This window comes from Tigriopus californicus, chromosome 12 (assembly GCF_007210705.1).
Source record: "Tigriopus californicus strain San Diego chromosome 12, Tcal_SD_v2.1, whole genome shotgun sequence".
Classification (NCBI taxonomy): Eukaryota; Metazoa; Arthropoda; class Copepoda; order Harpacticoida; family Harpacticidae; genus Tigriopus; species Tigriopus californicus.
In genome coordinates this window covers 5,130,169-5,152,405 of record NC_081451.1, presented here as the reverse complement: position 1 = coordinate 5,152,405, position 22,237 = coordinate 5,130,169, and the positions used below count along the sequence as shown (strand labels likewise).

The window sequence follows — 22,237 nt, the reverse complement described above, 5'->3', positions numbered from 1 at the left end:
TTGGTATCTTAAATTCAAAAACATCTGAACCAGTATCACTTTTGATCAAATACACGTATGTAGTTTATGATGTTTGTCTTTATTTTGTCCATTTTAAACATTAAATCTTTGTCATTAAATATGGACTGCAAAAATTTGTTTGACCTACCAACGGTGATCGATTTTTTAAAGATATGAATCACATAAGAAATTTGGATAGTTGTCAATTAAAGTCCGTTCACTTCCGTAAGATTCAGCTGTCAAGTGGTTCGTTTAAAAGTCAAATCGTCTAAAGCCTATGAAGCTGACCCACAGTGTGCTGAAATTTCACATCTTATGCAGCCTATTATACTACCTAACTTTGACTACCTCTCCTGAGTTTGTAGAACTTCATTTTAGGCCCATATATGGTCAATTTAAAATATTTGGCAACACCTTTCTGTCAATGTATGTGCTCATTTTGCATGAGGCAAACGATTCAGGTGAAACGAACTTGGTGGTGAGCCCGCTTTTTCAAGTTATCCGTGGCTGTATAAACGGTGCAGTACTTGCTCGTCATACTCACTTTCTTCATGTACAGATCAATGTCTTGCCCAGCCAAAGCCACCATTTTGAGTTGGATCTGTTGAGCCGGATCCAAGGAGGATTTGGCGGGACCCGATGAGGCGGTCTTGTCAAATCGAACCGAGGATTCCCGTGGAGCTCGCTCGTCACCTTCCTCCGGATCTAGCTCGTAATCTTCCAATTTGGGCGGCAAAGCGGCCGGAGGGCCCGGACAAATTTTAGGCTTTAGCGAGTCCCTAAAAAGATAAATGAAAATGTGAGTCACAACTGGAACTTAATAGAAACCAATTGTTTTAGCTTTTGAGCATAGTTTTCAGTAGTTTAAGACTTTACCAATATGTGAAATCGATGAATGATTGGTGAATAAAAAAAGGATATAGTTTTTGATTTGTATTATTCTCTTTTCATATTTGAATTTGGAATATGTTGCTTTCATTTTATAAAGGGTATATACTGTCATAATGTGGGTTTAACCTCTGATTTTTCATATTAATATGAAGCCAAAAATAGGTGTTCTACCCTTTGAATGTCAAGGGCAAGGATCAAATATTGACGATTTGTAAGGAAACAGCTTTTACTTTGTATTTTGAAGCGGCTAAACGGGTGCCTACAAAATCTATTTGAAGTTGGTTGTAACTTGGGACAACCAATCAATCAATCAATCACTCCAGGTTGTAACAGCCTCCGAAAGCAAAAAACTGCATTAGGTTTAGTGAGTTCCACTAGTATCATGCCGTTCTAGAAATGAACCATCTCGGAACCTTTTTTTGTCCGACATCTCACGAAACCTACAAACTCTTCCTCGCGCTCAATAACCCAATATGGACAACTTACAATGCCGATGGCTTCTTCAGGATCCCGCCAGTGGACATGCCTTTGAGTTTCCAGCCGTCTGCGTGTGATCCAGGCGGCAGGGGAATCCCCTCCGGACCCTCGGGGTTGTCTCCAGCGGCTGAAGGCAAGGGGATGTCATCAACCAATACGTTTTCCGTGTTCTTGACCGCTTCAAATTGCTGCATAAGCTCTCGTTTCCGTGATAGATAGTTGTGCCAAAGTTTCTTGAGCTCCACATACTGAGGTTGGTCGTCTTTTTCGTACATTTGGATCACCCTGTTCCAAGTCTCGTGCAACTTCCGGCGCTTTTCCCGCATAACCTATTTGCAAAACACATATTTTGGTGGCCGATGGGGCACCCCCGCAAGGTTTCGTGAGTGCATATTTTGAGATGCGATTTGTACCTAGTTGCACCTACTGCTAGTATCATCAGATAGTTTCGTGAACGCACATTTGGAAATGCGAGTGGGTAAAATCAGGGTTCCTTGGTAAAATTTAGTACTGTCGCATTTCAAAATTTGCGTTCACGAAACCACGTGGGGTAAATAAATTGGTCTTGGCAATCCTGTCAAGCCAAAATTTGACAAGTCAATGAAACTATAGAGTCTCAGGTTCAACCGTCAACATTTTAGCTTTGGGATCGCTTTTCAACATCATTGGTCAACCCGTGGTACATATGGGTAATCGTTATTCTCCACCGATTAGTTGGCGGTGCTACTTTTTTAAACTTATCCTAACCTTATCTAACACGATATTAATAGCCTTTAAGGTCTCTCTCCGAACCTTTCTAAGAGTTTGTCACAAATCTAAAAATGAGCACCGCCAACTAATCGCTGGAGAATAACGTTTATCGTACATATGAAACCTCATTCCGTGAATGATAGAGTTTGAACCATTGAGCATGTCTTGATGCCAGTGCTCGAGGTTCCTTCCTCTCACCTTGTCGTTGAGAGGCGGGGCTGAGAACACGTTGAACTCCATATCATCGAGCTTTTCGAGTTCTCGCACGATCTCGTGCGGGTTCTTGCCCTTGAGCACGGCGGTGCGCACCATCTGCCGTTGCTTCTTGTTCTTCTTGAGCTCTTTCTTGCGGGCCTCTTTCCGGGCCTGATCCGTGGGATTCATGAACTTACCACTCTTGGTGGTGTTGGTCGAGCGTTTCCCCATCTTTAATCACCGCCCCAAAAACACTTGAACCCCCAAAAAGTAGCGGTCTCGAAACCGTCTTCAAGTCACAATAATAACAGAACGATTGTCACAAATTTCCACTTCAACCACAACAAATGAGAAGGCCAGATTAGCAGTGCTGCCATATATGACACTTGATTAAAGGCCAAAATCTCAAGTCGAGATGGAATATTTATGAATCTTATCCTTAACATGAAAAGTGTGATGTGGGGATCAGAAAAAAAATTTCTGTCTCTAAAAAAGTTATTTGTAATTTTTTTTTTTTATCTGATAATAGAATAATATTGGGTGCTATGCATTTGTGCTTGCTAATCGACGACTGGAACGCGGTAGGGAAGTAAGTGAATTGGCACCCAAGTGAGGCCGATTTTCTTTCCAGATCTTCAATCCAAATGGCAATGGCAATAAATGGAAAATTGAAAACATGAAATGCTTTTAAAGAATGGTCTAGGACCTGTAGGAGGAAAAGTGAGATTTGAAACTGGCGTTTTAGTTTGTGACTTATGCTGGCGGTGCTGACCGACTCTCGGGGTTGCCATTAGATGTACGTTAGAGAAGACTTTGAGGAATTATTTCCCAAAATTTCTGACAAAATTGATGAACTTTTTTTGTATCAAATGCGTCAACTTGCAAATTTTGTGCTTGCTACTAGCCAATCTTACAGGCCTCATTGAAATAGAGTTTGATCACCTCTGGCGACCAATTTGGAAAATGCGTCGAATCCCATCGTTAATATAATTAATTCCAGGATCAGATCATTAACTAAAAAAGAACAAGACACTCAGCCAAGAACCAGAGCAATCAAGATCCAGAGTCATAGCCGTCTCACCCCACAAGTATGGAAAAGAGGCGAGTCAAATCTTCGTTCTACGTAAATCATGATGCATGATCCGCATGGAGAAACCTGGTCCCTCGTCACCCTGCCAGCCCAAATCCAGGCAGCTAACGAAGTACTGACACTAGTTTACTTCTTTTTTCGCCAGAGAGCACTTGAGTCAATTTCGTACCGAAAAGTGCCCCTTGGCCGCCCAAGCCCCTACTCTTTAGGGCCAGCTAATGGCCTGAACTCCAGACCAAAAAAACAGCTGACAAGCCGTAACAATGTCAGCCCATCAAGATAGGACAGCCTCCGTTCAGCCCAAAACCGCCGAAAAAGTCATGGTTTGGCTTGCCAAACAAAACTCAAGCAGACAGAAATCACCACCAACGGACGTGTCTACTGCCCAATCCGGAGGTGTCTTGGCCCCCATCCCCATCCTCACTCCGCCCCGTACCCAGTCCATGTCGGCTACGGGTGGTGCGGGCGAGACGGGCTCGCCCACTCAGCCGCCACCGCCACAGCAGCAGCCACAGCCCGTGAATTTGGTGACGCTCACCAAAAGCGTGGTGGAGGTCAAGAAGCCTATTTTAAACAGTCCGGCCCATTCTTCGGCCGGAGCCATGAGCACGCCTCTCCGGATTCCCACCATCACGCCTCAGCTTCGGCCGGCTATCATTCCGCCGCGAACGGGGGTGGCAGCCCCGCCCTCGGGCGTGCCGACCGCACCGGCGGGCGTGAATGTGAGCGGAATGGTCAGTCACGGCTTAGTGGGCTCGACGGCCACGGTGACGCTGCCCTTGGCCACCACCATTTCCCAATCCACGGTAAACAAGGTAGTGCCTGCCTGCCTGCCTGCTTGCCTGCCTGTCTGGGCGGGTGGGCTATGTTATTTAGCGGTTACTCATGAAGTCTTGGGGTGAGGGGTGGATCAGGAGGCGAGCTTCCGAAAATCGCCCTTTTCTTTTCAATAGGGTGCTAACATGTTTTTTTTTGATTGGCTCTTCATAAGATTAGTCCGGTTGTCTAAACATCTAACGGGTTATCAAATTGAAAAATGATAACAAAATACTTGACGTCATGCCCTAATTTATTTCCTTGCTGAACCCCAGTTGACCACTATGAGTTATCTCGAGCTGACCTCAACAAATTTAAATATTCAGCCTTCATCAAAAAGTATCGATCTTCATAGATGTATCTTCAGCATTGAGCTCTCAAAAATGGATGATATTTATGATTTTAATTATTTGACACTTTAGTCAACCCCTTTTTGCTCCGTGTTATCCTTCCGCTCCATATTTCTTAACCTTTTGGCCATTTTTGGGCCTAGGCCATAATTCTGCAATCATGAGGTTTAGTTTGCCATGCATGAATTCATTCAAGGCCCAATTTAGTTTTTAGTTCAAATATGTGCCGTAGCCATGGTTAAAAGTCATTCATCCTTTTTTTTAGCATCAAGCAATACCTCTAAAAATGCTCTTTGACACCACACTATTTCATAATAGTGACTGAGTTCTCTTTCCGTTCATGAACTGCCACAAACAGTGCATTAGATATTCCTCTGAAGTCAAGTGCCATTATTGTGCTTTCCTCTCAGAGCGAACAGATATCTTAAAGCGTGAAATCGAAATCCTTAATCATAAAGTCCATGCTGATTTTCCCTCCCTTTCCTATCTTTAGACGGCCATGCCCATGGTTCACAGCCTAGGTCATCACCGCCTCCCCGCCTCCATCACGCCCATTCCTCGTGCTCCCACGCCTGTGAAGAGCGTGGGCTCTTTGACTGGCGTGATGCCGCAAGTGTCGGCCGCCACTTTGGCCTTGGTTCAGGCGGCCAACAGCGATGGCGGGGGGTCCAAGCTAGCCGTGGTCCAGAGCCCGCACAACCTGACCGTGGGGCATAACCCGCACAGCCTGGCCGTGGCACTGAGAGCTTCCGGAATGCCTTTGAAACCGCAGACACCGGGCAACCCCGTGCAGTTCATGCCCATGCGGGGTTCAGCCGCCGTGACGGCCACTATTCGACAAACGATCCCGTTCAAAACGGGCGGGGGAGTGGGCGTGCGTACCCCCATGAGCTCGGACCATGCCGTGAGGGTGACTTTGGTGTCTTCGGCCAACGCCATCAGCCAAGCCCCGCCCACTTCGCAAGCCTACTTCAAGCCGGTCACCATCACATCTCAGCCCGCGAGACCTCAAGTGAGTTTTAAGTGAAGTTTTCAAGATAAGAGATTCACTCTTTTTTTTGACTAGCGATTTTGATAACTTCCACACTTTTCTAAAGGTTATAGAAACTTTGATATATGAAAATATTAGCTCATGTCAGGAAAAAACTAAATGCATCTGATCAATCATCAGTTTGAAAAAAGATGACAAATGCAATTATTACTGGCTCTCTCACAAATCAAAAAGGTTTCAATATGATCAGATTTGCAAAGCTAATTCCAAATGATCCCTGCATTTGCGATGAATTTAATATGACGTAAAACGAACTTCAGTCATCCGTTGAACTTGGGCATTACATTCCTTACTGCTTACAAAAATGCGCCAAAACATTTAAAAACAATAATTATATGCCCCCAAAAAATTTGTATTGAATGTTATGAAACCCAAGTGAATAAACATTGACTTGAAAAAGACAGAATATTATCTTGTATATATATATAGTGCATTATTTCGATTTTTTTAATGTCAAATATCCCATCCGATAGAAGAAATACAATATAAATATGATATACTAAATACCATTTCATTTATTCACAGCTCTCGCCCATGACGTCTCACAACCCGTTGACTGTCCGCATCGGACAGCCCACCTCCTCCACGCGTATGAACATGATCCCTTCCACCCATCACAACCCCACCGGACATCTCAACGTGTCCCTGAACCCCGTGGTGGCTGGTCCCATGGCAGGGGCCAATAACTCTGCCGCCCAAATGGCCCGCCTCCTGACGCCCGGCGGCGGCAATCCCAATAGTGCACGCCTCCTCGTACCCTCCTCCTCGGTGTCCATCAGTCCCAGTGGCGTGTCCATCCAGAAGGCATCGAACTTGCCTTCCAACGTGATCGCCACCGGCAAGACCATCACGTTGCCCAAGACCAATCCCAACGCCATTCCCGTGGCTCGGGTGGTGCCGCAAAACCTGGTGATTGCCAGTCAACTCAATGTGCCCGAGACCTCGATTGTTTTGACCTCGGTTCCGCCTCAACAACAACAACAACAACTCCAGCAACAGCAGCAGCAGCAATTGCTTCAACAACAGCCTGTTCAGCTGGATCACGCTCCCCGGGGACGACCCATTCTTATGTCTCATGTGGGTCCGAACTTGACGATCCGACCCACGGGGACGACCAACAGCGTTAGTAGTGGTACCAATGAACAACCCTCTCAGGACAAAGGGACCTCATCTAAGCCGGGGATCCTCCGTAGGCGTGATCCAGATCGGGACGCCCATCATGGTAAGTAAGGTTGATTTTTTTTGTAATTCGTCGCGGTTGAAATGCTACTATGTCGATTGGTAATACCCATCCTACTGAAAGAGGTCTTTGATGCTTATGGTGCATTTACACGAGATGTATTTGGACACGTGATGTGACAAAACAATTCCAGACGTTTTAGACTAAATTGCATTTCATTTTCACCATGGAATATCCCGGTGAGCCGAGCCCCTTTGTATGTTTAAGATCAGTCATGTTGATTGATCTCGAAATTGACCTTTATCGACTTCAGGCCATGGCCAAGACCAAGGATTTAACTGTGAAATTGACAAGCATTAACGCATTCAAACCTTGGTTACATTTTCGAATCCAACCGACATGCTTAATTAAAAACCAGGAGCTAAATCTTGAGGAGACTTGCACATGCATATTGAAAACAATGCATTTTGTGCACTTTCTCCGATGTCTAACATTTCCGAAATTGTTTGTCTGTCCAAATTTTACTCGTGTAAATGCACCATTATCAAGGAGCAAAAAAAATGCAATTTTCATTATTTTTTGTGGTGCCATCATCATCTTTACTTTTGGTGAGGCAAACTAAAAATGGTATTTGGTCAAAGTGATTTTTGAGATCTGCGCCCAATTCAATGGAAAAGGATTAAAAGAAAAGCAAAATGATGAGGATAGGATATGATTGGACACAGACTTCTAGAGATGGATCTAGAATCCACTTCAAAAGACACGTGGATTGGATAAGTCACAAAACTTCAAATGAAGTCAGAACATGTCTTCTGGTTTCATAGTGATAGGTCAATCTATCAGGGTTTTTTTATTATTCATTTTGAGTAACAGGTATACCAACAGGTATGGGAATAGACAACGTGAAGAATCTTAACAAATTGTAACTGAACTCGACTAAATAGAACGTGCTTTGAATTCCTCACAAACCAAGCTTGAAATCTGAGCAACCTCTTTTTTTTCAGAACAAGATGACAATGATGGTGGCAGTACCTCCGGATCAACCACTCTCTCGGCTACTTCTTCCCCCTGTGACAACACCGCCAACAACAATGAATCCGTGGCGTTGGCCTTCAAGATCAAAAAACCCGAGATCTCGTTGATCAACAGCTACCGACACACATGGCGTTCCCGGAACAATCACTTCCTTCGTTACACGGATGTCAAGCCCAAGGATGAGAAGCATCCAACGGTGAATGAGCTGGCCAACCAGAGGTACATCACCCAGAAATTGGACGGTTGGAAGGTGTACCTCCTCTCGGGGGAGATGGAACGGGTGACGGATATGGAGCAGGAACTGAGTGACAAGCTCCACCAAGTGCAGAAGCGTCTGGAGAAGGGGCTCCACAAGGAGATGAGCAAGGAGTTCAACAAGGTCCAGGAGTTGCTCAAGGCCAACTTGCAGCGGAGTCGGGTGTTTCAGGAGCAGGTCAAGGAAACCACGAGCAATGCCAAGCAGATCTTTGGACACAAGCAGCAAGTGCTTGGGATTGTGAAGAAGTACGAGAGCAAGCGGCACATACGGAAAAGAGAGTTCCGATGAGTGGAGGATGGAGGGATATATCCTTAATTCTGTTGATTGTAAATGATGTAAACGAAACTTTTGACCTTTCTAATCTCCTGTAGAATACACACTTCTGCCCAAGCACCTGGGCCTTTTATTCAATTCATCAAAATTGATGATACGTTACTCCTCGGTGGCACTTTATTAAGGGTGATCATGCTTTGTACTAGGCATGTTAGGGCTAACTAAGCCAGTCACATTACATGGCCCCACTTATCCGATAGGTGGAGTTAAACGTCCCGATTATCCACTCGAGGTTTTGGAAGGACATACCTATGTTCCCATCCAAGGCGCATATTTAAGGAAGTGGAGCACTCTAAAAGTTGGGTCTGTTTAGCCGCCTGGTACAGCATTAATGGTATTGTTGATGATAAACATGTTTCCCCGAATAATTAGAGAATCACGTCCAATGGTTATTGTACAAAGATATATATTTATATATCAATCTATTTATTTGTCAACCTATGTAATAATACAAGAAAGGGAACATTCAAGAGCAATGCTTAAGGGCACAAAAATGTTTTGGAAACAACGGAGCTACTCCTAAATGGCAGTGAGCTTTCTCTGACATCGATAACATTTGCAATTCCCGCCATGAGCATTGCCATACCCATTCGCATCTTGGGAATAGTCTATGTTAATCTTTTTGGGTTGTTGCTGTAACTGCCGTTGTTGCTGTTGCTGCTGTTGTCGTTGTTGTTGTTGTTGCTGTTGCTGTTGTTGTTGCTGCTGCTGCTGCTGTTGGTGATGGTTTTGTTGCGGCTGTGGTGGGTAGTGCCCATGGTCGAGCGGGTTAACAGGCTGCGAAAAGCCGTACTCCTCGTCCGTGGAAGCCGGTGGGGCGGGGAAACTGGGGTCCTTGCGGTACAACAACGAACTAGTTTTGGGTCGTACACCTCCGTTATGATGAGCGTACCCGTTGGCTTGAGGAGGGGGTAGGAGTCGGTCATTAGCTCTGAGGGTCTGTGTGTCATTGCCTTCGGTGTTGTAGTGACTAAGACCACCGTTGGGAATGGGCGGCAATGTGCGGTCCTGGTTGGTGGCAGAGGACATGGGCATGTTCACATACTCATTTCGGCGGGACTGGTTCCTCTGTTGGGGTACGGGCACTTGGCCAGTACTGAGATCTTGCCGGGATAGAATGGGGGAGCCGGCGATGGGTGACGGGGGTGGGGGTAGGTCGTCGAAACTCATGTTGGGGTTTGTCGCAGACGCCCCAGGGAGTGGACCATTGAATGCACTCTGGGTCAAAACTGTGGGATTGGGTATGGAAGGGCCCTTGACTGGCTTGCGCTGCCCATGGAAATTGGAATAAGACGTAAGAGTGGACGGGGGTCGGTCTTGGGGATCGCTACCCCTGGCTGCAGCCCCATTGACGGAAGATGAATACAGGGAATTGGGTCGTGACGACTCATAGGCCGGATTAATCTGTCCGTACTCTTCGCTCTGTTTGTTGAACTCGTCCGAAGTGGACGAATCCAATGCATGCCGCAGTGGAGCTCCCGTCGCACCAGCATGGGATGGATGGTCCAAGAGTCGGGTGACCGGATTGACGGTCTTTTGGCTACTGCGCATGCTACCAATGTTAACATGACCCAAGCTCCTGGTGCTGGAACGACGATTGCGGTTCAAGGAAGACTTGGGATGGGCCACACTCCGAGTGGAGCTCCTACCATGGGACCGGCGCTTGACCCTTCGCGGGGTCATTTGTGCCCGTACACTGTCTGTGGTGTTGGCATACAAAGTGGTTTCCTGCATCAATGTGCCACTCATTTGGCTATCATTGACCTGTGGACTGTACTCAATGGAATACAAGGGCGCTTTCCCGCCATGGATCTGGGACTTTTGGGATTGCCCGGCTTTGGTTTGAAGCATGTAGCAGAAATAAAGAACTAGAGCCACTACCACCAACGTGAGGGTGATCTGAACGGAGGCGTGAATCACTTCCACATAGTAATACTCGACGGCGCAACCATAGACCTGGCTGGGTCGAAGTGGGAAATATCCGGCCTTGCCATCGTTCAAGTCGAAGGTGCTCGCATTGTGGTAATATTCCGGGTGGCACCCGTAGCCATTGGCCAACCACCAACTAAAGCTACCCGTGCCAAAGCTCAGCAGGTCTTCATTGCGGTCCAAGGAACCCAAGTCTAAGTAGAAACAAATCACGAAAGCATTCCAACCCAACCACAAGAGGGACCATCCCACGTGGGTGAACACGTAGCTCCTTTTGTACTGGTTCACGCCAAAGATGCAAAATATGAGGAACACAATGTTGAAAAAATTCCACACTATGGGCAACCACATATACCCCAAGAAGTCAAAGACCTGCCGTTCTATGGTGGTTAACAACTGTAGCACGCAGAACGTGTATATGAGTGTCCGAAGGGTGCCAAAGGCCATAATGGCCCACGAACTTATTCCCGATCTACCCACAATAACAAATCACCTCAGACGCCATCTTCAACGCACTCTGGACTCTGGAACGGGGCATCCTTCACCTTAGGTGCCTCTCTAATACTTACTTGTCTACCGCCCTGCCTACCACCAACCTGCCTACCCACCCAGAGATCTGGAAGAAGATGATTGAGGCGCTCAGGGCGCTCCTGTGGCATCCACCCATCCAGGTGGTGAGGACCTGGTGGATGGAGCTGGGGAAGGCAGTGCAAGAGGCAACAACGCAACAACGCTGGCGTCCCCCTTCCCCCCCCATCTATCAACTCCTCTTCCTAACCGTGAGTCTTGAGAGACTCCATTCTTTGAAGTGAGGGAGACCAACGAGACCAACGAGACTCACCGGCCTCAGGTAAAGCCAGTTCGACAACCACTCCACCAGGATCGACGGGTCACCTGTGGATCGCTGAGCCTTTCGCGGCGTCAGACGAGGAGTGCCAGATTTAGGGCTCGGATTTGACGTCGACATTTTGGATGTGAAAATCTGAATGACTTGAATTCAGGTAAGAAGAAGTGAAGAACAAGAATGACTCAAAAAGGATAAACGTTATTCTCCACCGATTAGTTGGCGGTGCTCATTTTTAAATTTGTGGCCCAATGTTAAAAGGTTTAGATAGAGACTTTAAGGGTTATTAATATCGTGTTAAGTTAGGTTGGGTTAGGTTAGGTTAGGTTCAATTAGGTCAGGTGAAGATAAAAAAAAAGTAGCACTGCCAACTAATCGGTGGAGAATAACGTTTACCCTGATAAAGGGGTACATGGCACCACCTAACCTAACCTAACCTAACCTAATTGTGGGAATCAAGGCAAGGGGTAATTTGTAGATCAACATAAAACAAACCTAAGACTGTTGGTTCTCAAATCGATGAAAAGCATTCTATGTGTAAATGGAATTTTCAAGAAGCTGTGGGAGCTGTGCCAATGCAAAAAAATGTCATTTCTTCTGATATGTCTGTTACGCCTCTTAATTATCTTGCGAGGAATGGGTTTGACATCAATATCAAATATTTTCAGGAAATTTCTTTTGAAACGCCTCTTTTTAACTGTGCTTATTATTAGGATGATCTCAAAATAACATATGAAAGGGAGCTCAAAGCGAAAAAGAAGAAGTAAGTATACACCTAATTACTATACTGCAAAGAAATAGATTAATGAGCTATACTGATTTAATCTAAAAATACAGGAAAAGCATATATGTATTTCAGGAATGCTTTGATCATGATTCGATTCTGTTAGCAACTAGTTGTAGGGCTTGCATCCTAATAAATCAGCTGTTTCATGAGCATGTGATTCCTCAGGTTCTGGATATGCAAAAGCTTGTTTACATTAAGCAAGAAATAAGGCCAAGCTCGGCACATTCTGTTAATTATAGCTTCCAATCTGCTAGAAGTCACTTCAAATGCCTACATGGGCAAAAAAAGGGCAATCAATGTCTGTCCTTCTGATGCATACTTACCAATGAAATGAAATATAAAATGTCTCATTCTTTGTGGCTTAAATCTCAATTTGATTTCAACCTGTGTGAACAACCATTCAGGAAACATGTCTCAACATTAGGAACTGTCTTGTTTAGCTACTGAAATGAATTGTAAAGAAACCAAGCTTGTTCAATTGAAGCTGTATCAGCCTCTATAGGGCTTGTCAAGTGAACGCATTCATGAACAACTGACGTTATTCCATCGCGTAAAATCAAAGACAACATGCCCAGCCAAACCACACTGTGCATGCATTGAATGTTGACATTTATTCCATTGTACATGCTTGTCAAAGCAAATAGCATTGTGGCATTGAGCCAATTTGATGGTGCGTGTTCATTTTGTTGGGTTTTGTAACACAGCTCACTCAAAACCACTTGATTATTGAAAATTCAATAGGCGGATAATGCAAGTTCACTGTGATGTTTGTAATTGTTCTCCCTCCCCAAAATGTCCATATTCAGGGTGCCAGAGCACATTTTTCCTTGTATTTCCTTCATTTGGTATGCCCTATTGGCCGGAATTCACTTGACCTAAGTAGACAATAACGTTATCAATGCAAGATAGTAGTTTTCTGTTTGTTTTTTTTGCGAGGGATGATGTTTTAGGGTTAGAACATGTACCTACCATTAGTCTTGTGGCTACCCACCAATACATACAAAAAAAAATTGAAGCGACTACATATCTTTCCTGCATGTTGGTTGCTAGAGAGGAGGGTTACGTTTTCTTTCGGTCTCTAGCTCGAGCAGAACTTGAACTATGTACTCTTTAGAGATGGGGGGATGCAGATTACCAACAACACTGCCAATCTGAGCATTGAACAGCGCTTTTTGAGGGGGAGACCTGAGAACTGCGGAACTCAGGACGATGAGGGCATGAGAACAAAAGCAGGGCTTATCGCATACAATTTGGAAGTAAACAACCATAGGAGAATTGTTGAAAGGGGCTTCAGACAGGATGTTGGGCAAATAATCCACAGGAGGAACGCAGAGTAAATTCTCCTCGGGACAAATGGACAAACATCGCGATCAAATTGGAGTTTTAGGCCATCTAGGCGAGGAATTCTACTTTTCTCGTCACCTTTGTATATTACTTTCTCCTATGTTTTGATAAAGCTGACGGAGGCGCCTGCTGTGTCCACTCTAGAAAAAAAACTCGGGGTCTGTGAACATAACTGTTGCCAATTTGGCTTGCTGACGCCAGATTTGACGATTGGACAATAATTACAGCAAGAACCTTGATATGTTAAAAAAGCGTACTATTTTGTTCTTCTTTTAAGCTTAAATACAAAATCCAGAATAATAAGCGTGTAGAGTCCTATCATCTTTCATTTGCTAGGTAATGGTTTTGCATCCCAAAATGAACTTATCATTACAACATTCCTTGCCACGCACAGATAGAGATATTGAACGGTCATCACAACCACTCAAAAGAAAGGAATATATTTGGAGGTTTTGGAAACCACCTAACGAAAAGAATTGTATCCAAAATTTGTATCTTCTCAAAATATTTGTTCGTCCCGGGGAAACTTGAAGTTGGCCAAAAATCATTCCCAATTTGGCTTCTTAGATCATATTCAGATGGCAGCCCTGGGAAGTGTACACACACTCATAGTAAATACGTCGCCGTACTGTATTTATTGTCACTATGGATACAGCGAACGTGCTGTGGAATAACACGTCTGTGAATGGAGAGAGCGAGACAGAGTGTGTGTACAAATCAGCACAAAAATCCAATCAAACTGTCTGAAATCAGGTACTTCATGGCTATTTCGAGTTTTACCCCATGGATTCATTGGACTGTGGTCACACAGGGTTTGTGGTAACATGTGGGTGTTTTAGTCAATTGGTGAGAGAGTGATTGGTGCACAAGCCAAATTTATGCTGGACCGTCAATCTACTCTATATTTTATTGATGGGTATCATTCAATTCATCATTCAGAAAGTGGGTTGGCTAAATGCTTAAACATCTCACCGCGACCCTGCTTTTTCACCACTCTTGGGCAGGGTTGCCTGACGCCTGGTTTGTACTTGATCATACGGTTTTTTGACACCCGTTCTGTCTTCTGATGGGAGCCCTATCTCATAAGCATCACGGGAAAAAGCTTGAAAATGCCAGAACATATAAATTGAACCCGATTTGCGCCCGTCGTTAAATAGAAGTACCTGCACTAGCTCTATCCTTGTGATATGGTCTATAAAAGCTCCTAGCTCAAAGGTTCACACGAAATATAGAAAAAAACAATTGTCGCATTTTATCAACTCTTTGATGCATTTTCTCAATTTTACTCAACAATTGAAAAAATATTTTTGCTTGAACCGCAGCTTTATTTTTAAGCCTATTCATCACTTTGCCAGCTCTGAGAGGACATAAAGGTTCGTCTATTCACCTGATTGAGTTGAAATTTGAAATGGTTACTTTGAACAACCTGGGGCAAATTTCATGGATGAGTAACAAGCATTGTTTAAGATCGTCTTAAAACGTTATTGTTATCCTCAATCTAAGAAAGAGAAACGCTCTTTTAGAGGCCAGGTTGTCTGTTCAGGAACAAGTGAACATTTTTACTCTCCATTCTGATAAATATTGACCTAGGCCAACTATGATAATCCAGACACAAATCTAATTTCCAAACCATTCAATGCTTTAATCAAATGTTTACAATGCCAATATAATAAACTTGACAAACAGTCCTTTACATGAAAATGCTATTTAGCGATAGCAAATCGATGATAAAAAAAAGATCGCTATATTAAATGAAACAGAAGTGTTTCACTGTATCTGCATGTTTTTGGTGTTAACAAATAATTCGCGCCAGTTTTGTACTCGCCCAGTAAAAAATCATGTCCTAACACATCCTTTTTCTCCAATATTTTGCAAAACAAGATACATTTTTTTTAGATAACTTGTCTCCACCCTACACACACAAAAGTCACAAAAATCGGGCTAAATATAACTTATAGTTCATTCTGCACCCTCCCAATGGCGTTAATTAAGTCCACAAGAAATGGAGTGTGAGCAGTATATTGCTGTATGACATAAGCAAAGCAGAAAACTTTCAACATTTCAGATATCCCTATGTATGGCTGGTGCATCCTCTGGTGGTGGCATGGCCTTATCGGCTGAGGAGGAGTCCTTGGTTCGGACCTTGTTGGGGCCGGGACATGAAATCGTTTCCGTGGAAAAGGAGGTCAAGGTAGGCGCAGAATCATAAATAAGGTTATTAGGGGTTTCTATGAACATCACATTTTGTTCTTTACTGTGCACAGTTGAAATGCGGTCAGGATTGTGCAATTTTGCTGCATTTGTACTGGATTTCAGAAACATAGAAGAAGATTAAAAAATACAGGTGTAAACTAATCACCGCAATTAAGGGTCGGAAAGATCAGATTTTTCGATAATTTTGGCGCAAAAACACTTTTCGCGAATTTTAACCTCAAAAAAATCTAAATCCGAGGATTTTTGAGGGATATTTAGGTTTTTTGTTTTCATGCTCAAGGGAAATTCGGGAGAAATATTTTGCAAAAGATATTTTTTTACACATGATTTTTCCTCACAAAAAACTGATGGATGAAAAATTTGTAAAATGCCTCGTTTTTACTTTTTTTTTTCATTTCCACCATCTTCCTTGAGTTCAACCATTTCTTCATAAGAATGCATGTGTCAGTTGGAATTGATGAATAAACAAAAGGTGCATTTTACTTTTTTATATGAACTATGCTTTGAATTGTCTGAACATAATTTCAGCTTTGATTTTGCAAACCTGGACTATGATTTCAGGATGCTTCAAAATATTGACCTCAACTTTAAAGTTCCTAGCATGAGTCTGCTTTGAAATTCATTTGTGGGTCTCGTTAAAGGCATGACGCTATTTCTCAACCCAACGGGCACGAAAATCGTGAAAAACAAGAAACAAGTCTTCCTGTTTGGCGTATACACTCAGTAGGCAAAGGGGCCCCAATCTAACTGACTAGAATGACATCCCGTTAATTAGCATGTTAAATTAGCGAGCCAAAATTAAAGGAGCCATTCCATAAGGAAGGTTCCGTGAATATGAATCGCTACATATGTACCTTTTTCACTTTTTTTAGAACTTATTTTCATGTTTTCGTAACTTATTTTGGCTGATTTTCATTAGCTAAATCCTACAATATTTTTCCGACCCCTACTTATTAACATGATATTCATTTGATTGCTTGGGATTTCAATAAATATGCTATCAATGCTCTGAAGACTGCAAAACTTTGTTTATCTAAAATTCAGAAAATCCTGAATGACATATTTGTTCGATTTTTAAGTATTATAAAATAACAGTCATTCACTATCTCTCATAGATCCATGAGGAAGAAATCCTGTTCATCAATGGCAAACCTCTGGCCTTGGAGGGTCCTCAAGGCGAAGAAATCCGTCGCTGTCTCCTCAATGGAACCATTCCCAGTCAAGATCTGATTAATCACTTACTGGAAGAGGCCGGTCTCATCCTCCGACCTCGACAGACGGTAGTACAATGTGACAGCATGGTGGTGGTGTCCCACAAGGAGACCACTCTCGCATCAGCCACATCTACTACTACCAACCCTTCGTCTCCTTCAACCACCCAAGTACCTGAAGAACGACCAGATGTAAATTGAATCCAAAACAATGCGCCTCTGGAATATGGACGGGGATGCTGAGGTCGACAATTGGCATTTCATTCAGTTCTTCCTCAAATACGTTTTTGAGAGGTTTGGAGTGTTAGGGTCTAGCAAAGCCAGCCCGTCATATCAACCATTTCCAAATTCCGACAGTAGACAAAGCTACTGGCCAAAAGTTTCTTGTAGAGAGTCAGGGAGGAGGATCGAACCTCGAACCTCTTATGGGAGGAAACCGCACTAACCACTACACCACGTCTCCTCCCCTTAGGTCGCATTAAGTACATGTGACAAATTTCAGTCACATCGAACAATTAGGTCAACAGAGTCATACCCCCTCTCAAACCTCAGTTTATAAATGCGCTCAAAATGGCTTTGTGTTTACTGTAGACTAGAATCTTTTCAGTACTATTATTTTGTGAGTTTTGAGAGGACATAACTTTTAATCTAGTTGCCCGAATTAGCTGAAATTGAAAGCGTTTTCTCATAGTGACCTGGGGCAACTCTTAAATGAAGAAGAATTGCAAATGACGAGTATTGACCTTGCCGCCCTCCTCCACATTCCAGAGGTTCATGTTTGAATAACATGTATCTTTTTGGTAATTAGGAAGCATAAAATGGCAATCGATTGAGTTTTGTTATCGTTTGAATATTGAATTTACTTTCAGCTGGATAAGCAATGCATCAATCCAGTATACAATCACAAATAGTTTCCTAAAGATGAGAGTCCTCTTACATGGCAGCTTCCTTTTCCCGTTTTTCAAAAGAATGTCTTATGAAAATATGATACAATCAATATGATACAAGCTGATTTTTTTTCCCTCAGGTCAAATCTCCGGATCCTGAAAAACCGATCAGTTTCGAGGATTTCCCCCGCAAGCTCGTTCACGCACAACGCCATCCGGAGATGCAACACACCCTCCTTCTTTGGTCGCGCTATTTCTACTCCCCTGTCCAGTTATTATCGTGCCTTCAACGAGGGTCCCATTCGGATAAGGAATTATATTCCTTAGTGTCCCGATGGGCCCTATGGTTTCCCGAGGACTTTGGTCACGAAGAGGCCATGGAGAGCCTCAAGTTGTTGTTTAACGGCCTCAGCGGGCCGTTTTTGAACGGCACGGCCGACTTTCACGGCACCTCTCATCTCTTACAGACCTTGAGCTCTCATCTCAGTGGGTTGAAGAAGCAGGAGCACAAGGCCCAATCTCAACTGAACCAAGCTAAGGTATGCCAGATGGGATTGGTAGAGCTCGGATTCGAAGCCCAGTTCATTAATATTTGATTACTAATTTGTTTATTTTGATCATTGGGATGCTCGGGTTTGTGAATTAAAGGGTGGAATTTTTGGTCCAAACATTACCATGTTTATGCCGTTGAAATGGTGCTTGGTTGAGATTCAGCCAAAAAGTAGTAAAACCCATTTTTAAACATATCCTTGTTTATCAATTTTAGGAGAGCATGTTGTGCCCGTTGAACGACTCGTTGGCCACGGCACAAGAGTTGACTCGTATCGAAATGCGGCATCTGAACCTGATCAGCTCGGTCGAGTTCGTCAACGTGTTCATCCGGGATGCCTTCAAGAAGAGGCAAGCTGTGAAGGAGGAGGACACACAGAAGATGGACCCGTTGTTTCAAGCCCACAGTATTGCCTCCAATCAAACAGTATTCTACGACAACTATGTGAACTGGTTCAACCACCTTTCCTACCTTGTGGCCACCTCCATCTGTGAAGTAAGTCATCCAAATCTTGTTGTCATAACGAATTGGGATTCAGCAGCCTTACGTCACAAAATGCAAGCAAAATAAGAACAAGATCTGTCATAAGGGCCTTTATTTGCAGCGTCATACGGCCCTAAGAAAACGAGAAGAGGCACGGTAGATTGCTACATAAACTGCTCTTGCCTTGAACGCAATTCGTTTTCCGGACATTATGTGACCCGAGGCCCCAATTATTATAAATAAGATTTTGATAAAATTAGTCAAAAACAACTCAAACGCATTACAATAAAAAAAAGGAATTGGCCCGATCAGCCTTTTATTTGGCAGAGAGGCTGAATGACAAAGCGCCCTCTGGAGTGCAGAACGTAGAACATATTTCGTGCAGCGTAAGGGGGCTATACTGATAAAATAATGCTCTTATTTTTTCTGGTTATTTTTCAGTGTAGTCGCAAGAAGAATCGAGTCATACGAATCGAATTTTGGATTGAGGTAGCTCGAAAATGTGTGGAATTGGCCAATTTCAATTCCATGATGGGTATCATCAATGGCTTGGGGCAACCGCCGGTGACTAGGTTAAAAAAGACGGTAATAAGTCCATTCAATAATCCATTTTTTTGGTTTAATTAACATTCCAGATCAGGGACTAGCTCGGTCTGCCAACTCAAATTCGTTGGTAGAGCCAATATCATATAAAGATTGAATGGTAATAAAAGGACGAATTTTAACTTTTCATTTTGATAGTACTAGGGATTACTTTCCCTGTAAATATTAACTGGAATTTATTTTCAACAACAGAAGAGACGCAATCTTGAATGTTTAAATAAATTAATTACGAACAGCAAGATGATTAAGCCGTGTACAGGATTGTGCGGATATTTTGGGGCAAGAACAGCAAGCAATAGGGCTAGTCAAGTGAACGCGTTCATGGACAACTGACGTTATTCTATGGAGTAAAATCAAAGACAACGTGCCCAGCCAGACCGCACTGTGCATGCATTGAATTTTGACATTTTTTCCATTTTACACGCTTGTCTAGGCAATTAGCATTGTGGTATTGAGCTAATTTGATAGTGCGTTCACTGATTAACACCTAAAAGGCTCATTTGGTAGGGTTTTGTAACACAACTCGCTCAAAATCACTCTATTATTGAAAATTCAGTGGACGAATGGTGCGAGTTGACTGGGATGTTTTGTCTTCGTTCTCTCTCCCAAAAATGCCCAAAATCAGGGTGCCGGACCACATTTTTCCTTGAATTTCCTTTACTTGATATCACGTATACGGAGAGCGAAGGATACTTGTCAAAATAGCGGTCGTTTTATGTGTGTCTTATATTACAAAATACAAAAGTTTTTTGCACTTTTCCACATTTTGACCTTATTCCCAAACGACATCTTATCCTTATTTACATATGAATTTTTTTGACTCTATTTTTGTAGTGGTCCAAGATTCAGGGAGAGAAGTTCTCAGTCTTGGAGCATCAATTAGACCCAACATCGAATTTCCGAAGCTATCGCTCCACATTTGGAGCGGCCATTTCGCGTTCTGAGAACGCCTCTGACAGCATTCAACGGATTGTGATTCCGTTCTTCTCGTTGTTTGTCAAGGACCTCTACTTTGCCAAAGAAACCCAACACATGGAGGTCTCGGCCGACAAAGGCCTGCCTGTGACTCAGGCCCAACACATTGCCAACAAGATTATGGAATTTGCCCGATGGAAGGACCTCACCTGTCCTTATCAAAAGGACCCACTGATAGCACACTATTTGCTGAAAAGCAAGCCCATGACTGAAGAAGGTAAGGCTGGACCGGAAACAGTTGAGCAGAGCTGTCTTCTGGAAGAAAAGCTGGATGGTTGCAAATGAACCACTAGAAGATTCAGAGTTTTGGAAGCACCAGTTATGTCCGATTTGATCATTGTTCAAGAAGGGAGGGGGGTACAAAAAAAAAAGAGGTGTTGAATTTTGATGATCACACACGCACCTCGAAGATTAACTACTAACGAAGAAACAACCGATACTAGTTAATGATTGAGACTGTATGTAATTTCTGTTGGCATCAGTCATTGCCTTTTTTTTAGCAATTTCCCGAGCAAAACACAGGCCTATTTCTGTAAAATCATAACATATTTGCATTGATAAATCAAGTCAAGTCTTGATGAACGATCGCAGGTGCAATTTCGATGTGAATTTCTAGCAATTGAAAAAGAGAACGCTTGTGAAAAGCTCTAATCTATTAGTTGCATGCTGCGAAGAAAAACATGTAATTGAATATTAGGATTTACAAAACAAACGTACACTAATTTTTTCAATTCTAAATATAAGAATAATCTAATATCCAAAAATTTCCAGACCACTCTCTAGAGCTCGTGTTTTCTTTTGATATGATGGGATCACAAAAAACTCCATCTCCATTGTATTTAGAGTCTACTTTCGGCTATTGAAAGATCAAATTTTCCTCTTCATTTTGTTGATATATAGCATCACTTGAATGCTTGTAGCAAGCAGACTTTCAGTTGATATTTCAAAGTGTCATCAATTTATTAGAAAAATCTTTCTTTGAAGTTATATATTTGAGCATCAAATGCAAAAAGAACAAATGAGGCCATTTCTTAAACAAAGTCCGGCAAACCGTGTCTTTCTTTCTTCATTTTTTGTCTGTTAAGTTCTATCTAGCTATACCCTCTACCAAATTGCATCAGTACTTTCTCGCATGGATAGAGCATCATGTTTTGTGCTTTAATTATTCCAGAGCTGGATTATTCGTCGTTTTTGAACGAACCCCCCATGTGTTCATTCGAAAAGTCCAAATACAAAGAACTGAAGTAAGTGATGGGCAACAGCATAGTTTCAATTTGTTGCAATATAAGCCCAGTATTACATTTTTCAATTTCTTTTTCAGAGCCAAATTCAAGACTTCCAGCATTTGATCGTCATCTTTCGCATTTTCTTACTAAGACATTAACCACCTACCCATCGTCAGGAATGTATCTTCTCCCTGATGTTTTTGTTACTCTCTTGTTGTCGATGTCGAGGAAATACACACACCAGTACAAAGTGAGATCGGCTTGTTTTTAATACATTAGGGCAACACATGGAATACTGACGCACTGGCTTGAAATTTAGAGGTGAAAAAAAAAAAGTGTAACAGAGATTTTGTTGATATTTTTATCTTAATTAAAGAACTGCTCTTCCTCCTCTTCGTCGTCGTCGTCGGCCTTTCGTTTACGGGTGTACGGCCTTTTCGAGGTGATGGTGGGCAAATCACCCTCACCGTGAACCAAGGAGTTGCGGTACAAATGCAAAGGTTGCCAATCTTCTCCGTGACTGAAAGAAAGAACATGAATCCAATGAGCGAGTTTATTTAGCTTTCCAATACAATACGACATCCGACTTCAAACATGACAATGTCCCATTTTTCTCTAAATAGTGGGGTACATAAGTGCGTGGCACACTTCAGGTGTTCTTTTACGTCTATCTGCGGACTTTCTTAGTCCTTAGTAAAATGGGATCCGCAGCATTTCAAAAATAATATAACTTACTTATATCGTATTTAGATTTATA

General features: G+C 42.9%; 5 protein-coding genes across 8 annotated transcripts in view; 2 read left to right on the top strand and 3 right to left on the bottom strand.

Annotated features, from left to right (window-relative positions):
• The window catches only part of LOC131892349 (WW domain-binding protein 11-like), a 6,748-nt gene extending 4,062 nt beyond the window's left edge, over positions 1-2,686 (bottom strand). Inside the window, exons 1-3 of the mRNA XM_059242162.1 lie at positions 2,317-2,686; positions 1,378-1,697; positions 545-779 (exon numbers count right to left, since the gene is read on the bottom strand). Of these exons, the coding sequence (XP_059098145.1) occupies positions 545-779; positions 1,378-1,697; positions 2,317-2,544 (783 nt within the window). The 5' untranslated portion in view covers positions 2,545-2,686. The remainder of the gene's footprint in view (positions 1-544; positions 780-1,377; positions 1,698-2,316) is intronic.
• A 965-nt stretch (positions 2,687-3,651) lies between these two features.
• On the top strand, positions 3,652-8,487 carry LOC131891231 (histone deacetylase complex subunit SAP130-A-like). Of its 2 annotated transcripts, none has more exons than XM_059240749.1 (4): positions 3,652-4,209; positions 5,063-5,581; positions 6,146-6,842; positions 7,805-8,487. In XM_059240749.1, exons 1-4 carry the CDS (start codon positions 3,667-3,669, stop codon positions 8,380-8,382), a joined length of 2,337 nt encoding a protein of 778 aa, XP_059096732.1. In that variant the 5' UTR covers positions 3,652-3,666; the 3' UTR covers positions 8,383-8,487. The 2 variants fall into 2 exon arrangements, with proteins under 2 accessions (XP_059096732.1, XP_059096731.1); XM_059240748.1 differs by having other exon boundaries at positions 3,652-4,218.
• A 345-nt stretch (positions 8,488-8,832) lies between these two features.
• On the bottom strand, positions 8,833-11,221 carry LOC131891232 (sodium/potassium-transporting ATPase subunit beta-1-interacting protein-like). Its single transcript, XM_059240752.1, has one exon. It carries the CDS (start codon positions 10,801-10,803, stop codon positions 8,947-8,949), a length of 1,857 nt encoding a protein of 618 aa, XP_059096735.1. The 5' UTR covers positions 10,804-11,221; the 3' UTR covers positions 8,833-8,946.
• A 117-nt stretch (positions 11,222-11,338) lies between these two features.
• LOC131891233 (ras-GEF domain-containing family member 1C-like) lies at positions 11,339-21,734 on the top strand. 3 transcript variants are annotated; one of them, XM_059240754.1, is made up of 9 exons: positions 11,339-11,357; positions 15,397-15,522; positions 16,661-16,948; positions 17,784-18,182; positions 18,410-18,688; positions 19,118-19,261; positions 20,114-20,471; positions 21,426-21,498; positions 21,576-21,734. In XM_059240754.1, exons 2-9 carry the CDS (start codon positions 15,409-15,411, stop codon positions 21,601-21,603), a joined length of 1,683 nt encoding a protein of 560 aa, XP_059096737.1. In that variant the 5' UTR covers positions 11,339-11,357; positions 15,397-15,408; the 3' UTR covers positions 21,604-21,734. The 3 variants fall into 3 exon arrangements, with proteins under 3 accessions (XP_059096737.1, XP_059096736.1, XP_059096738.1); XM_059240753.1 differs by lacking the exon at positions 11,339-11,357 and adding an exon at positions 13,927-14,084; XM_059240755.1 differs by lacking the exons at positions 11,339-11,357; positions 19,118-19,261 and adding an exon at positions 13,927-14,084.
• Positions 21,725-22,237, bottom strand: part of LOC131891230 (cohesin subunit SA-1-like) — a gene marked incomplete in the record, with an annotated part of 11,503 nt that continues 10,990 nt past the window's right edge. Inside the window, 1 exon segment of the mRNA XM_059240747.1 lies at positions 21,725-22,000. Coding sequence (XP_059096730.1) covers positions 21,847-22,000 — 154 coding nt within the window.

What these genes read in the sequence shown, in the direction of transcription:
- LOC131891233 (XM_059240754.1), top strand. Translation starts at nt 15,409, where the DNA reads ATGGCTGGTGCATCCTCTGGTGGTGGCATGGCCTTATCGGCTGAGGAG. An exon ending in TGGCCACCTCCATCTGTGAA is followed by an intron (nt 18,689 to 19,117) that starts GTAAGTCATCCA and finishes GTTATTTTTCAG; the next exon opens with TGTAGTCGCAAGAAGAATCG. An exon ending in TGACTAGGTTAAAAAAGACG is followed by an intron (nt 19,262 to 20,113) that starts GTAATAAGTCCA and finishes CTATTTTTGTAG; the next exon opens with TGGTCCAAGATTCAGGGAGA.
- LOC131891232 (XM_059240752.1), bottom strand. Translation starts at nt 10,803, where the DNA reads ATGGCCTTTGGCACCCTTCGGACACTCATATACACGTTCTGCGTGCTA.
- LOC131891231 (XM_059240748.1), top strand. Translation starts at nt 3,667, where the DNA reads ATGTCAGCCCATCAAGATAGGACAGCCTCCGTTCAGCCCAAAACCGCC. An exon ending in CCCAATCCACGGTAAACAAG is followed by an intron (nt 4,219 to 5,062) that starts GTAGTGCCTGCC and finishes TCCTATCTTTAG; the next exon opens with ACGGCCATGCCCATGGTTCA. An exon ending in CTCAGCCCGCGAGACCTCAA is followed by an intron (nt 5,582 to 6,145) that starts GTGAGTTTTAAG and finishes ATTTATTCACAG; the next exon opens with CTCTCGCCCATGACGTCTCA.